At 41.3% G+C, this 14,429-nt stretch overlaps 1 protein-coding gene across 3 annotated transcripts; it reads left to right on the forward strand.

Moving 5' to 3' along the window:
* The first annotated feature begins 46 nt into the window (after positions 1–46).
* On the forward strand, positions 47–12,883 carry zbtb38 (zinc finger and BTB domain containing 38). Of its 3 annotated transcripts, none has more exons than XM_018660052.2 (2): positions 47–271; positions 8,523–12,883. In XM_018660052.2, the coding sequence occupies exon 2, from the start codon at positions 8,523–8,525 to the stop codon at positions 12,177–12,179; it is 3,657 nt and encodes a 1,218-aa protein (XP_018515568.1). In that variant the 5' UTR covers positions 47–271; the 3' UTR covers positions 12,180–12,883. The 3 variants fall into 3 exon arrangements, with proteins under 3 accessions (XP_018515568.1, XP_018515566.1, XP_018515567.1); XM_018660050.2 differs by lacking the exon at positions 47–271 and adding an exon at positions 307–1,097; XM_018660051.2 differs by lacking the exon at positions 47–271 and adding an exon at positions 3,307–5,269.
* The last annotated feature ends 1,546 nt before the right edge of the window (positions 12,884–14,429 follow it).

The raw sequence follows: 14,429 nt of genomic DNA on the forward strand, positions 1-14,429 counted from the left end.
CTCTGTGATGTGTTCACTTGTGCAGCCAGCAGAGGGAGCAACGTGGCAATGAAAACTGGAGTCAGATGATGGGAGGAGGAGGATCAGGCAAATAAACCCTTGGGTAACGTGTGCAAAACAAGTGCTGTAATTCTGGTTACCAGGCCTAAAGACTACAACACATTTTTTATGGATTGAAAACTTGTACATGTACTTCTGTAAAGGCATCTGCCACACCGATCCCACTTCACCTGAAACCTGTACAAGAAAGCTACAGTAACGTTAAACAAAGGTATGCACTTTTTTCTGTTTCTATCAGGTAAATCAGTGGATCAGAGACAACATATCGTATAATAAATGTCAACAAAAACAGCTACATAGTAAATTAATGTTCTTGTTTTATTATACATGAGGTATTCCAGTGTCCTGTGTTAAAGGACAGCAAAGAGAATGTGTTGTTGTACCGCACATTTAAATGCAGGTCATTTTCCATCAACAAAGATCCCCTCAACATTAAATATTCTTTTGCCCAGATGATAGCTTGGGGTTGGAGTGATCTGACATGACCGCATACAACCCTGACTGTTAGGTACTATGGCCTATTATTAGCCTCTGAACACTGGATACCGCCTTCTCAGCTGAGTCTGGTCTGAGAGAAAAAATATTCATTACGTAACAATAAAGGATCTGTCTCCCAGACCCACTTCCTGAATACCACAGCAGCAACTAGGCCCCAAACTGAGGCAGAGCGGAAGCCTCATCCATTTGTTTGCTGGAGCAGTGCAGAGCAGTGCCGGTTGTTTTCTGCTTATCCCTTGCCTCCACACATTCTCCACGCCACCCCTCCTTCTCAGCTCCTCTTTGTGGGTCAGTGATGCAGCGAGAGTGACGCAGCAGTGGCAGCAGCCTCTAGAAGGCAAATATACACAGCAGGAACAGGGAACCTCTGCTAGAACAGACAGCAGTGAAGAAGGAAGATGGTACAGGCCTGATCTAGGCTGAAGGGAGAACGGGAGCCGGGAAGTCACTCTGCCTTCCTCCTCCTAAGCAAACACCAGAGAGACTTCCACAGCGGCAGAGACAGGCCCTGCAAGACCTTCTGCACAGAAACATTTTTGGTAGGCAACTCAAAAGTATGAGTGCTTGTTACGGCAGCAACATGTGTTGCTACCAGGGATGAGTGCCTTTGTATGCTAAGAGTGTGAATGCTTTGAGAATGGGGATGAGGCCTACTCAGCCTTGTACTGCGGTCTGTGCCTCCCTGCTGATCAGCGTCCCTACAGGCCGCAGCTGAGCTTACTGAGCATCAGAGGCACAGAGGCCTGTATACTTTGTCCTGTGGCTTTGAACACATCCTAGCTGTGATATCAAGTGTGGATGACAAGGTGATGCTACCAAAATACTTCATAGGATCCACTATACGGTGTAGCATTTACGCGCTTTAAGTTCAGTTTTGATTCTGATTAGGCTGAAGATTTCTTTTGAATGTGAATTTAGAGTTCACATAAATTTCCCAATTCTTTCTTAAAACATAAATAATGATCCCATCCATGTAAACTGTATTATAACTTTGTCCAGTTATCGATAGTCTCCGCAGTTTAAAATGATGCAATGGTTAGAAACAGTCCATTACGTCACAATGTTTTGGGTTTAAAAATGATTTAAAAACAGTTATTTTATTGGCTCACCACATGCATTTCAGCCTACATGCAATAGTCGGGTATGCAGTACATGAGTGATTCCTTTATTTAAGAGAGACAATAAGAAGGCTATGAGATGAATTGGATCGCACAAAGCAACTGATTAGAACAATTAGTCTGCTCGATATCAAAACCATCACTCATTTCAAGTCATCTTAGATGCTGGTTTGGAGAAAAACTCCAAATATACAGCAATCACTACAAAAGACTTCAACTTCTCTCTTTAAATGTAATGGTAATACATTGCTGTCCACAGGGAGCCAGGGTCTTATTTGTTCATTTGACTTCTTTGAATGTGTGTCTTAGCTGTGAAGTTGAGTAGTCGTCCCAGGAAATCAGCTGCTGTAGTCACTGCATACTCATCCACACTTCAGCTCCGACCAAACCATCCCACCCCCACCCCCATCCCGACAAATTAAAACTTTCTGGCTCCAGAAACAGGAGTGGCACTGAAGCCACTTGTTCACGTGATACTATCTGAGTAGTCAACCAAACCAAACAGGTGGCTGCTATGAATGGACAGAGCTGTGATACCAGGAAGAAAATAAATACCCAGAAAAGGTGAAGGCCTTTGGATATATATAGGATATATGTTTTTAGGTCTTCAGAGGATTTTTTTTTTTTTTTTTTTTTTTTTGACTATGGACAAATTTGTAAAAATCTTTACTTCATTACATTTCATTCAGAAAAATAGGAGCTTAGAAAGTACTGCTTCATGTTGTTTCTCTTTCTCTTCTTAGCCTTTATCTGTAATAGATTATACAACAATACTTTTCAATTTTACCAGGGTTATCCTCTTTTTTTCCCTATATGAAAGCATTTTGGCAGACACTGAATGTTGCCTGTTTGCCATTTGGAGGGAGTGACCCTGGCAACCTCTGCAGACAGTGGTGTCACATGTATCCCCCTCACTAACAAAGACAGAGATAACCAATGAACAAAAATCATGCTTAATGTCCTTCAGTCGGGGCTTATTAATAAACTATATTTGATGCAATAAATACCTTCATCCATCCCTCCATTATCTATACAGCTTATCCCTGGAGCCATTCCCAGCTGACATTGGGCAAGAGGCTGGGTACACCCTTAACAGATAAAGACCTTCATGCCATCTATTACTACATTATTGCTATGACACAACAATTCCTGCAGAATAGCATTTTTGTGCCAGACCAACTGCCTGCACATTGTAGATGCTTTTATTATTTCTCAAATGCAGCATTTACATTTATAAACACCGACATGAAGGCTGAAGTGCACTGATGGGAAGTCAATAAAATAAAGGTTTCTTAATAAAAGTATGCACAGTCAAGTAACGCAGTGCTAAATAGAAGCAATTTACAACAAACTTTGCTCCTACTTGGTGTTTTCAGAGCACCTTCTGAAACTTAAAGTTAGAAGGGTTTTTGTTTGTTGTTTTTTCTCTGACTTTATGAAAAACTTAAAACTATATCTTTATCTAAATGGATAATTGTTCTAATACATTAGTTTAACGTATATTACTTTGACCGCAGCATGTAAAGCTAAGCTACTGAAAGTAAAATTAGGCTGTTGGGCATAAATATTTAGTGTGCAGTTTTCAAAAACCATAAAAGCATCAATCCATCATCCAAATGTAAACAAAAGGGAGGCCCCACCACCAAATGTCAAAACAAGGATTTGGACCCAATGTCAAATTGACTGACAGTTAGTACAACATTAAACAAAAACAAAATCAGGTTATTAATGTTTTTTTGAGGTACAAGTTTATTTATTCAGTCATTTTCACAGCAGCACAACAGTCCAATATAAAAAGTCTCTTTATCACTACTTGTGATTTATATGGTCATAAAATGAAGGAGGAGGCTTTCAGAGATGGAAAGAGGAGATCTGTGGAGGATGAGAAGTTAGAAAAGATGGAAAACTCAAGAGTGGTGGGTAGAAGCCACCTAAAACTGGGGCTAAGTTCAGGAGCCTTTAAAATCTGAATAGTAATCTCATAATTGTTTTAGTTTTCACGCTAACATAGAGTGAAAATGTAAATACCTTAAATGCTGGCACACTAACTGCTCCCCGGACTAATGCAGGGGTCTTCAAGGAAGCAGGTCTTGCTGTGAGCACCAAAAAATAGCAGACTGAGCCTGTGGTTAATTACACATTCATGAAACTACAGTGATGTGATGCACCGAACACAGAAAAAGGAACAGGACAAATACAGCAGCTCAGATTAAGCATGATCACCAAGTGTATTTGAAGAGGCGAAACTACAAACACCACATGAATAGCACGTTTCTCTCCTTTAAAGCAATGAGTGAATGCATGCATAACGATATGACACCTGCTACTTTGCCTTTTGAAGTTAACAGCACCTAAGATGAAATGGCTTTGAAACTGGTTTAAAGTGGGTTTCAGCCTGCATGAGGAGGAGACCTGCACAGCCACAGGACTCTATACTCAGTTATGTAAATAAAAGAGCTGCTTCCGTCCTCAGAGGCTAGCAAGAGGCTCACAGTGCCATGTCGGGTTCAGCTTCCTCCCCTCCCCCTCGTCTGCAGTGCTGACGCATCTGCTGCTTTTGCATCAATCAGCAGCCTCTATATAGGTATACCCAGAGTCCCCGCTGATAGCAGGACTCTCTTTTTTCCCCTCAGCCTTGCATTTAGTTTGCATGATCACTGCAACTGTGAGAAAAAGCATCGATGAACATCTGCCCTGTGACTGCTCTGATACACAATAGGACAGTAGTCACTGCCATCTTCTCTCGGGTTCTGCATTACCTAACCACAATGACTGCGTAAGCGCGGACGAAGGGCTTTGGTGTAATATACTGCTGCACAGACAGAGACTGAGTGCATAAGCATGAAACAGATGGTGTAGCGTTATGCATTCAAGGTGCATGTTGTTTCTACGAGGGCTACAGATTATTTAGTTTCATGCAAAAGACATTTTTCCTTTTGGTCAACAATAAACATGCATCAGGATTTAGCTGGTGTGCTGGGGAGATTTGATACGGCATTTGTTGTACAGCAGAGGATCTCTCACTCTACGCTGCTATCAGCAATGCAGCTGAGCGTTTTCCCTGGCTGTAGCATCGAGCACAGAGCTGATGTGTGATGTAGCACCCAGCATCTCTCCGCTCTCCGCACAGCCCTCTGCCATGCTTAATAAAAGTTGCCGTTTCCTGCTCAGTGGCTACAGTACGAACGCTTCAGTTGCCCAGCTAACACAAAGGCAGACCCATACTCCAGTTTAGCTACATGCTGTATAAACTGTGAGTTATTCCTATAGCTGTAGCAGGACAGAAGAGGGACAGTCAGAGGAGGGCAGGGTAGATCTAGCCCAGGACCTGGGCTGCATGGATAGAGGCGAAGGACGTTGGAGCTGAAGTCATCTGCACACAGAGAGGGAGGGAGAGGAAGAAAGACGTCAGAAAAAGCTCTGCTTCTGACAACACCACTGTTCAGCGACCATCATAGAAAAAAAACTACTTTCGCCTTGCTCTCACGAAACTGTTTTTGATGTATAGTTGCCTATACCGAGTGCTATAGAAGAGGGATACTGCATGACACTGTTTCCTGTTCGCCCAGCATCATTTTCTCTGATTTACTAAGGTATGTTTTGCATGGTTTCCCTCAATTTATAATCAGTTTTTTTGCGGAAGTACGCTTTGCAGAGGTGCGTGAAGTGGCTTTTGCTTTGACATTTCGCTCTTTGTTTGACAAGACTCTCTGTATGCTATACTGTCATTTCTTGGTTTGTGGTTTGGTACGTGGGGCTTTTTATTTTACAGGTTGAGATGTAAAAAAAATAATTTCACATGAGCTTTGAAGCTAAAGTAAGGTGGGGTGTGGCAAAATCATAAGCACTGATGACAAATTCAAAATTTCCGCTCAGCATGTGGTGGCAGTAAACCACAACAATTGGTACAAATTGTGAAAAATGAAAGTGGGAAAGTAAAATAGCAACCCTAGAAGAAAAGATGAAACTGTCTCTGTAAACAGCACAAACGGAGAAATGAGTATAAAAGCCGTGGCACATCACTTGCTGTAATCAGATGAGAAAGTCCTTTGGGTAGCATCTCTGCTGCAGACAAAGGCACACAGACCAATACACACACACATAAAGTATATTCAAGCGATGAGACAAAGGCAAACCTCGGTTGCTCTGTAGATTGCTGCGTGTTGCAGGTTCTCAGACAGGGCAGGATATTCTGTGGGAGAGAGAGGACTGAATACCCGGACAGCTAATACAGTCACTTTCCATCCAGCTGAATCCCAATAAGTGCTGCGCCATAGCATGTTGCCATGACAACGGAGGCCTGTCTGAGAAGGAGGGCAGGAGGCTGGTTGTGTTTTCAGCCGTCTGAGAGGCTTTAAAGAACGGCGGCCATATTGTATTTATTGCACGAATACAAAATTGGTAAAAAAGGAAAAAAATAATATTACGTAATTAATAAATTAGCTAAAACTATCTAAAATTACCTCTGGTGAAAACAAAAACTGCTGTGAATTTATTACCTTTAAAATAAAAAATTTCAACAAGTTTCCAAATGGTACGTAGTGCCCAAGACAAAAATTTGCTAAACACAAAACAAAAGATATCAAATTGAACCTCCTGTTAGTTTAATACAACCTGAGACATCTTAACAGTATAATTTACATTTACACAAACTAAATATGGATTACGACAAATAAAACTCCTTTCCACCAAGTAAGCAGAAGAACAAATAAAAAACTTTACATCAGAGAGGAATGTAAAATAGCAGTGTTGCCTCCTGAGTAGCATTTAGCTAGGGCATCTCCAGGGAAAGAAAATCATGGTTTCATGCTAAATTGTACAATCACTGTGTGACTTTCACTGCAGCCGTAAATGAATAAAAAATAATAATAACAATGGGAAGTACTAACTTCTCTCTGAGCTTAAGTTTGATGTTTAAATAGTGTTGATTCATCATCTAAAAGAGCAGGCTGACCGTGTCTTAACAGGTACAGTCAGCATGCTACATAAGACATGCTAAATGACTCAGAGCAGACTCCAACCACATTGACTCTGATATGAGTAGGCCACAGATAGAACATCATGCTGGGTGATACATCCTCTTTCAAAGTGAGAATGAATGAACTTTAACTTCCTTTTAGATCAGATCATTTTAATTTATTGTAAAAATCAAACCTATCCATAAATACTGCTTTGTCAATATACAAAATCTATGTCAAATCCTGTCTGACCAGAAATCTGTTCTGCCTGTATAAACAGTGCAGCAGCATGTGACTGTGTGTAATAACTGGAAGTCTAAAGTGAGTGTCCTTAACATACAGTCTTATTCTAGTCTTACAGTTACTCGGAAAGGGACAAAAACATTAATGTTTCTACTTTTCATAGTAGTGATTATTGGTCTTCTCTGCGTCATCAATGGCCCTTCCTTGCTGCCATTTCCCTCATGAGTTATTAATTAACTGTTCCCTAACAACTGTAAATGACACATGTTGAAAGATGCCTCTACTGCTAACTGACAACTGAAGAAGGGAACATATGACTCATCAGTGCATGACTATCTGCATTTCATTTTCATATTAAGAAGAGCAGGACTGTGAAGACAACTAAACCGGACCTAGTGCAGAGCTGTGGTACCACGCTGAATAGATTACCACCCAAACTGAATTATCATTACTAATAAAGACGATGAATCTATGACCAAGTGAGTCACGGCATATTTTTTATCACGTGCAGACCTTGACTTCCCTTGCATTTAGGGTACTGATGTTTTTAGAAAGATGAGTCTAAAGGCTTCTTGTGACTTTGTTATGTTATTAGTGCTTAACCGACTGCAGTTGTTCATGACACGCAAGTTCCATTAATGAAAAACAAAGTTAATTTGTAATGGAAATACGACAGTGGAACAGATAGGAAATAAGTCGGCAGAACAAAAGTAGTTGCATTGAGGAAGTAATTAAGAGAACATCGTACATTAGGTCACTATATCCAAGACTTTTATTTAATTGCAACCATCACTTTACAATTCTAGGTCCAACGGTTTTGGCGCACATTTAGTTACAGCCTTTGACTTAAAACGCATCCTCACAGTATTTCTAAGTAGCTGCATGATACATCCTCACTTTGCGGTTTTCCGGTGTTAACTGTAGACCACTAAGCAGCAAATTTGCAGCATTAGGGAGTTCAATGGCTTGCACAGAGGCATGTTGAGTAGTTTAAGGGACACTGCTGCTCTCCCTCCTGTATATTTTCTGCCAGCTGGAATTTGAAATACTACTCTAAATCATAAACTCATTCCTCAAAACAATCACTGTCCCACATCTGAGCACTGAAAAAAGGTTTACAGCTTGCTGTAACTCAAGTACCAAAACAAATGTATTGTTATTACTGTAGTATATCAGTGAGGTCTGCCCCTGTTATAATATTCTGATGCAGGCTTTTATGTCTCATTGAGCTTTTATATATATATTTATAGCCCACTGAGATTCCTCAAAAGAGAAACGAGAATACGAAAAAGGAACAAAATAATGTAAGAGACTTACGACAGTAGTGGCACAATCCTGAATAAGTTTGATTAAAAAATACATCCACTGTAAAATAGACTATCATTTCATGGCCCTATAGTCTGCCTCAAAGATTTAAACGTCAAGCAGTTTTTTTTAATGACACAGGATGTCTTGATGAGTTGATATGATGGCTTGAGTCATCAGAACTGTTGACCAGACTGTTACCACTGGAGCATATCTGTCAAGACATTACTGCCATCTAGTGTTTAAACACTAGAAGAGCAAAATTATTTTTGCCAAATATAAAATGTACACACCAATCGTCTGGATCTGTGATGTAATTGTTTCTTCTCATGTTTTTTAGATGACAGTGGTGTCCCCATGCACTCAGAACCTGATGGATAGCGCTCACCCTCACACCGTGCTCAGCAAGCTCAACGAGCAGCGGTCACAAGGCCTCTTCTGTGATGTTACCATTGTGGTGGAGGATGTTAAGTTTCGGGCCCACAAGAACATCCTGGCAGCCTGCAGTGGGTACTTCAGGAACGCTCTGACAACTCCTGAGACATGGAGCTCCAGCCAAGTGCTGGAGCTGATGGACCTGAAGTCAGAGGTGTTCGCCAGTATCCTCAACTTCATCTACTGTTCAAAGGTGACTGGCGCAGAAGACACAGTGGGACTAGTCGCAGCTGGAAAAAGACTTGGAATTCCTTTTTTAGAGAAGCTTGCAGAACAAGAGAAACAGGATGAATGTGTTAAATCCACAGACTCCAGCGCAGCCCCAATGTCTAAAAAAACAAAGAAGGAAGTGCTCAGGCCTGAGGAGATAGACAGTGCCAGAGGGCCACGCATCACCAACGCCTTCTCTATCACTGAAGTGTGTCCTGGGAACAATCCCTTCACCCCTCTGGCTGAAACCAGCGGAGAGAGGCAGTCACCAGATGTGGGACCACTCCCATCAAGTTGCCCTACAACGTCCTGCCTCAATGGGAACAATGAGACCACCCACGCCCTCTCAGAGCACTCATATGCAGTGAGCAAATCCACTGAAGGCAAAGATAGCAGTCAGTCAGACAACAAGAAGGTCTGTAAGCCAGCAATATCTCAGCCAAAGCAACTTATTTACAGGAACACAGGCCCGCTTAAAAAGCGCCACAGGCTAAGAGGCATTGTGGGTAGAACAATGCTTCCAACACCAGCTGAACCACAAGCAGACAAACCAAATACAATAACCCCCACATCAGCTGATAGTGTAACTGCAGAACCTGTTGCACTCATGACACCACCTCCACTTTTTTCAGAGGTAGAAACAGAAAAGAGTGTTGACCAAGGGCCACCAACAGCCACTGACAATGTTCAAATGGAGTTAGGTCCCCCTGCCCTTTCCCCTCACACAGAGGACAGTATCTCAATCTACGGATGCGAGCACTGTCCAGAGATATTCACAAATAAAGCTCTTCTCACCGTTCACTCAGAAGTACATAAAAAGCGTTTTGTCAGTCATTTGTTTTGCAAGTTTTGTCACAGAAAGTTCATACACCTCAAACGGTTGCGCAACCATGAGCAGGTTTGTCCTAAGGCTGGAAGAGAGCCGCCTAAACTAGATGATACTGGCACACCACCCAAAGAGACAGACCTCCATTCAGATGACGTGCCGAACACGGAGAGCAACATGACACAGCTTCCTTCCGATGACCTCTCCACTCCTTACTCCCCAGAGCCGCTTCAAGTGGACCAATCAGAGCTTCCACATGATGAGAAAGCAGCGAGGCCAGGTGGCAGTCAGAGGAGATACAACTGCAGTGTGTGTAAACGGGTCTATGTCACCCTATCAAGTCTGAAGCGGCATGAGAATGTACATTCCTGGCAGAGGGCCTATCCCTGTCATTATTGCAATAAAGTGTTTGCATTGGCGGAGTACCGTACAAAGCATGAAATCTGGCACACAGGTGAACGACGCTATCAATGCATTTTCTGCCTGGAGACATTCATGACATACTATATCTTAAAGAACCATCAGAAGTCCTTTCACGGCATCGATCCCAATCTAGCTGTAAAGAAAAAATCTGCCAATGGTGGGCTGAAAGCCAGCGTTTACCCAATCAAGCTCTACAGGCTTCTGCCCATGAAGTTTAGAAAGAGACAGTACAAAACGTACAGTCAGACATATTCAGAGAGTGTTGAGAGAGGTGACCAAGCTCCTCTAGACAGCAACTCTCTTATCCCTCCATTTGAAGAAAACGGTCTGATCAGCCACTCTGATACCATGTCATTCCCTCTGACATTCATGGCAACAACAAAGACCGTGGCCCCTGTCATGCCTCGCATCAGCATTGACAAGCCATGTGACCAAGATGTTGACCAAAATCTGAACAGTGAATTGGAAATTCAGAGACGCACAAGAAAAGAGGCTGAGAATAGTGATTCCCCCCTCATTAACTACAACAGCACCTTCTCTTTGCAACCCAGTTCAGGGGGTTACAAAGACGATCCTCCAGTGCTTATGAACTCAGAGTACATCAGTAACAATGTGCCATTCTTAAACTCTTTGAAAACTGTCAAAAAGTTAGGTGAGCTTTCAGCCTCTGCAAAAAGAGTTGAGGACATGACCAAGGAGATACTCCAATCAAGCACAGATAATCTAGTGCGTGATAAAACAGTGGGGGCAAAGACGGAAACGTATATCGCCAAACCTGCATGCCCGGGTCCATCTGTGGATGGTGATGCCATGCCACTCTGTCAGATAACAGTGAAAATAGGCAATGAAGCCATCATCCGCCGCCGAATCAAAGGATCTAAGCTCTTCCCCAGAAAGAAAAGGAGAGTCAGAGAGCTAAGTGAGGAGGAAAGCCCAGCTCAATGCCCTCCAATGAGGGAAAGCTCAGAGAGCCCCAGGCTCCGCCTCAGACCAGAAGTCACTGCCACCACAGAGCCTGAGACGTATGATGATCCCAATGACTGTGACACAGCTGACATGCTCTGGCGTCCCTACTATTCCTATAAAGCTAAAAAGAAGAGGAAGAGGCTGAGGATGAAGCACAGAAATGCTTTGTTTCACCGTTATGCTGAGACATCTGCAGATAAAACAGCTGCCACTGAGGCCCACCTTGACAGAAATAGTTGGCTGACAGAAGAGAACGTCTCAGGTGGTAGTGCAGAGGTGAAACGTAGTCTGAGCAGGAACTGCAGCCCAAGGGCCAACTACAACTGTGACATCTGTGACAGCTCTTTTATCACAGAGACCGGTCTGAGGGCTCATGTTATTGGTTCACATCCATGTTTCTGCCGGACCTGTGGTAAACAAGGTCCCCCTGGTGAGGCACCGGCTGGTGGTGATTACATCTGCAACAGCTGTATGGAAAATGGCTCCTGCTTTGACAATACACCCCGGAGCCCCAACCCGGAGAAGAAGTATCGCTGCTCATTTTGTCCCCAGCGTTTCCTCTACCTTGCCACTAAGAGAAGCCATGAGAAAAAACACCAAGAGACAAATGAGGAGGGGTACAATTATGACAACTTTGCACCATGTTCTAAATACCTAAGTGAAGCCAATAAACAAGACACCATCAAAACAGAAGACAGTGACAATCAAGGCAGCATCGACATTAAAAGTGAAACAGGGGAAGGAGGACATTTTTCCATTGATAAAATTAAACCTAAAATCGAGGACACAACTGACTTTATGTCTTTGTCAGCATACCAGGACATGTCATATTCCAACATTAAAAGTCCATTATCACCCTGCATTGACCCACTGTTCTCCCTGACATCCCCAAAGGTAAAACACAAAACAGTGAAAAAAAGGATCAGTGCACTGCATTCTATGCATCTCATCTCAAAAAAGCAAGCCCGTGACAGAGGCAGCGATAGCAACAAGGATATTTTGATGAGGCCAAAAACAAACAGTGATCGTGAGAAGTCCGGTAAACTGTTTAGGAAAAATGACTCTGAGACTAAAGGGGCTCACATTTCTATACACAAGCCAGAGAAATGGGTCTGCAAAGAGGAGCCATTTTTTTAGAGATTGTTGAGAACCGTGACCAAGTATAGGCAAAAGAGAAAGTGGATGAAATTTGACTTTGAGCCACTGCCGTGGTTAGGAAATGATAAGATTTGTAATGTTGCATTCACAGCTGAGCTCAATAAAATGTTTCAAATGGACATTAACAAACACGAGGATCTAATATCAGTGTGGGCTGTAACTTTTTCCCTCCAAAACTCACCTTTGTAGAGGATATTATTTGGTTAATAGAGGATCTTCTGACACAGACTGTACTTTGTCCATTGTCTATGCATATAAGGCAGACTCAGTGAAGCCTGATGATGACTGTAACCTCAGAGAAAGAAATGAATGTTGGCAACATTTCTGCAAAAGTTGTGCAATTTCAGAACAGGGGTGAGACGTGACGGACAATTGAAAAGCTGCCTAGTGTGGTGACATCTTCACTTTTTAAAATAAATCTGAGGAAAACAATATAAATTTTACAACTGTCACATTTCTGAATCTCCCGTTCAGTTAACTGGGCATGGCGAGTTGCACTTTATAGTTTGACTATGCTAATCTGTTGGTTAAAATACTTTGATAATTCAATTTCAATTCTAAGCACCATTGATATACATCTAATTTCTAATTAACACATGGCACCACTGAGTTACTACTTTTGTGTGTTTAATATGTATAAAAACATGTAAAACTATTTAAATAAATGTTGTTGATATTCTAAACAGTAACATCCTGTCCTCCTTACGCCTAGTTACGCATATGACAAATCCTTAAGTATCGTCACAGTATTCAATGACCACTGACCTACATGTCATACTGACTGATGAGCACTCTTACTGATACTCTGTTACAGATGTTAAGGGAATAGCTACAGAAACCCTAAAAGTCATGCAGTTAAAATGTGAAGATTTTTTAAAAATAGGCCACATTAAACAGCAAAACCTGCTCCACAATTGATTTCCTAAATATAAAGCCACATGGTGGTTATCTGCTCCTCCTGGTCCTTCGGGGACCTGTAGCCCATCTGAGAACCTCATTCCCTTCTTCTTCCACACAAACTGCATCTGTATTTAGAGCTGGGCCTCAAAATACAAATTCCAGATGTTTCTAAATTCTTTGCTGCTCTCTTAGACTGGTCTTATGATGTAACACATGGATCATAATTTTGCGGTATAAGGTACTGCTCCACACATTGTGTATGCCATGGAGGGAACGTTTCCCCTATTAAAAATCACTGATAGCAACTATTCATAATGTTATTTATGTCATTCCAGATTGATTATTTTACTTTTCACTAATATTCTGTAAGCATGAACAAAATATAGGATATAAATACAAATGTATGACCTTAACTAACCCTAATGTAGTAATGGTTTTAAAATACAATTTACCGTATATGGTCATAAGTAAATTATTATGTTAAAAAGAATCTGATCTGACAGAAACATAAAGTATTTAACATAAATAGTCTTTGAATTTTGTGACATTACCGTGCAGTTTAAAAGTTGTCACATACATTTGACTTAATGAGAAATATGTGCCACATTAACATCAAACGTCTAGATTAAATGTTATCAGTATAAACAGCAGGTATTGAACTAGTGTGCACTACGTGATAACAGAAGACTAAGATCATACATTGTAATTGGTCATAAAAGTTATGCATACCTGACTGCCCTTTCAGACTCCCTGCTGTTGTCAGCTATGAGGATCAGGAGCAACATCGCCTTGAAAGACAGGAAGAGAACCCAGGATGTCTGCCATGTTTTCCTCTAAAAGAGATATTAAAACATGAGCTTAACACAGGTCAAGATGAATGAATTATCTTTATAAATCCTGGAATACCATATTTGGGAAAACCACAAAAGTCTACACCTGTGTAATGCCTTCTAAATTAAACAGATACAATTAAACTGAAATAAACATTCAAAGCACTGACACAACTATCAGGAATTCCCACAGTAAGGATGATCTTAGCTGTTTTCAGTATCTACAAAAAGCTCAGGTAAGACACACAGTCACAATCATATATCACAGTGTGTTCAATAAAAAATTCCACAGTGAGCAAAACATTACTGGATTTACTTTACACAAACTGCTGTCAAATATGTTGGTTTTTACTATATATTTTCAGACACACTTAAACTTCCTACTCTTCAGTTGATATAAAAATTGACTAAACATAAACATGCTAACTTTTTTAGTTGAGTGCTACACAAATAATAGTAATAATATAGCTAGCTGTGATGTGTTTTTAATATTATTTTG

This window comes from Lates calcarifer, linkage group LG21 (assembly GCF_001640805.2).
Source record: "Lates calcarifer isolate ASB-BC8 linkage group LG21, TLL_Latcal_v3, whole genome shotgun sequence".
Lineage (NCBI taxonomy): Eukaryota > Metazoa > Chordata > Actinopteri > Centropomidae > Lates > Lates calcarifer.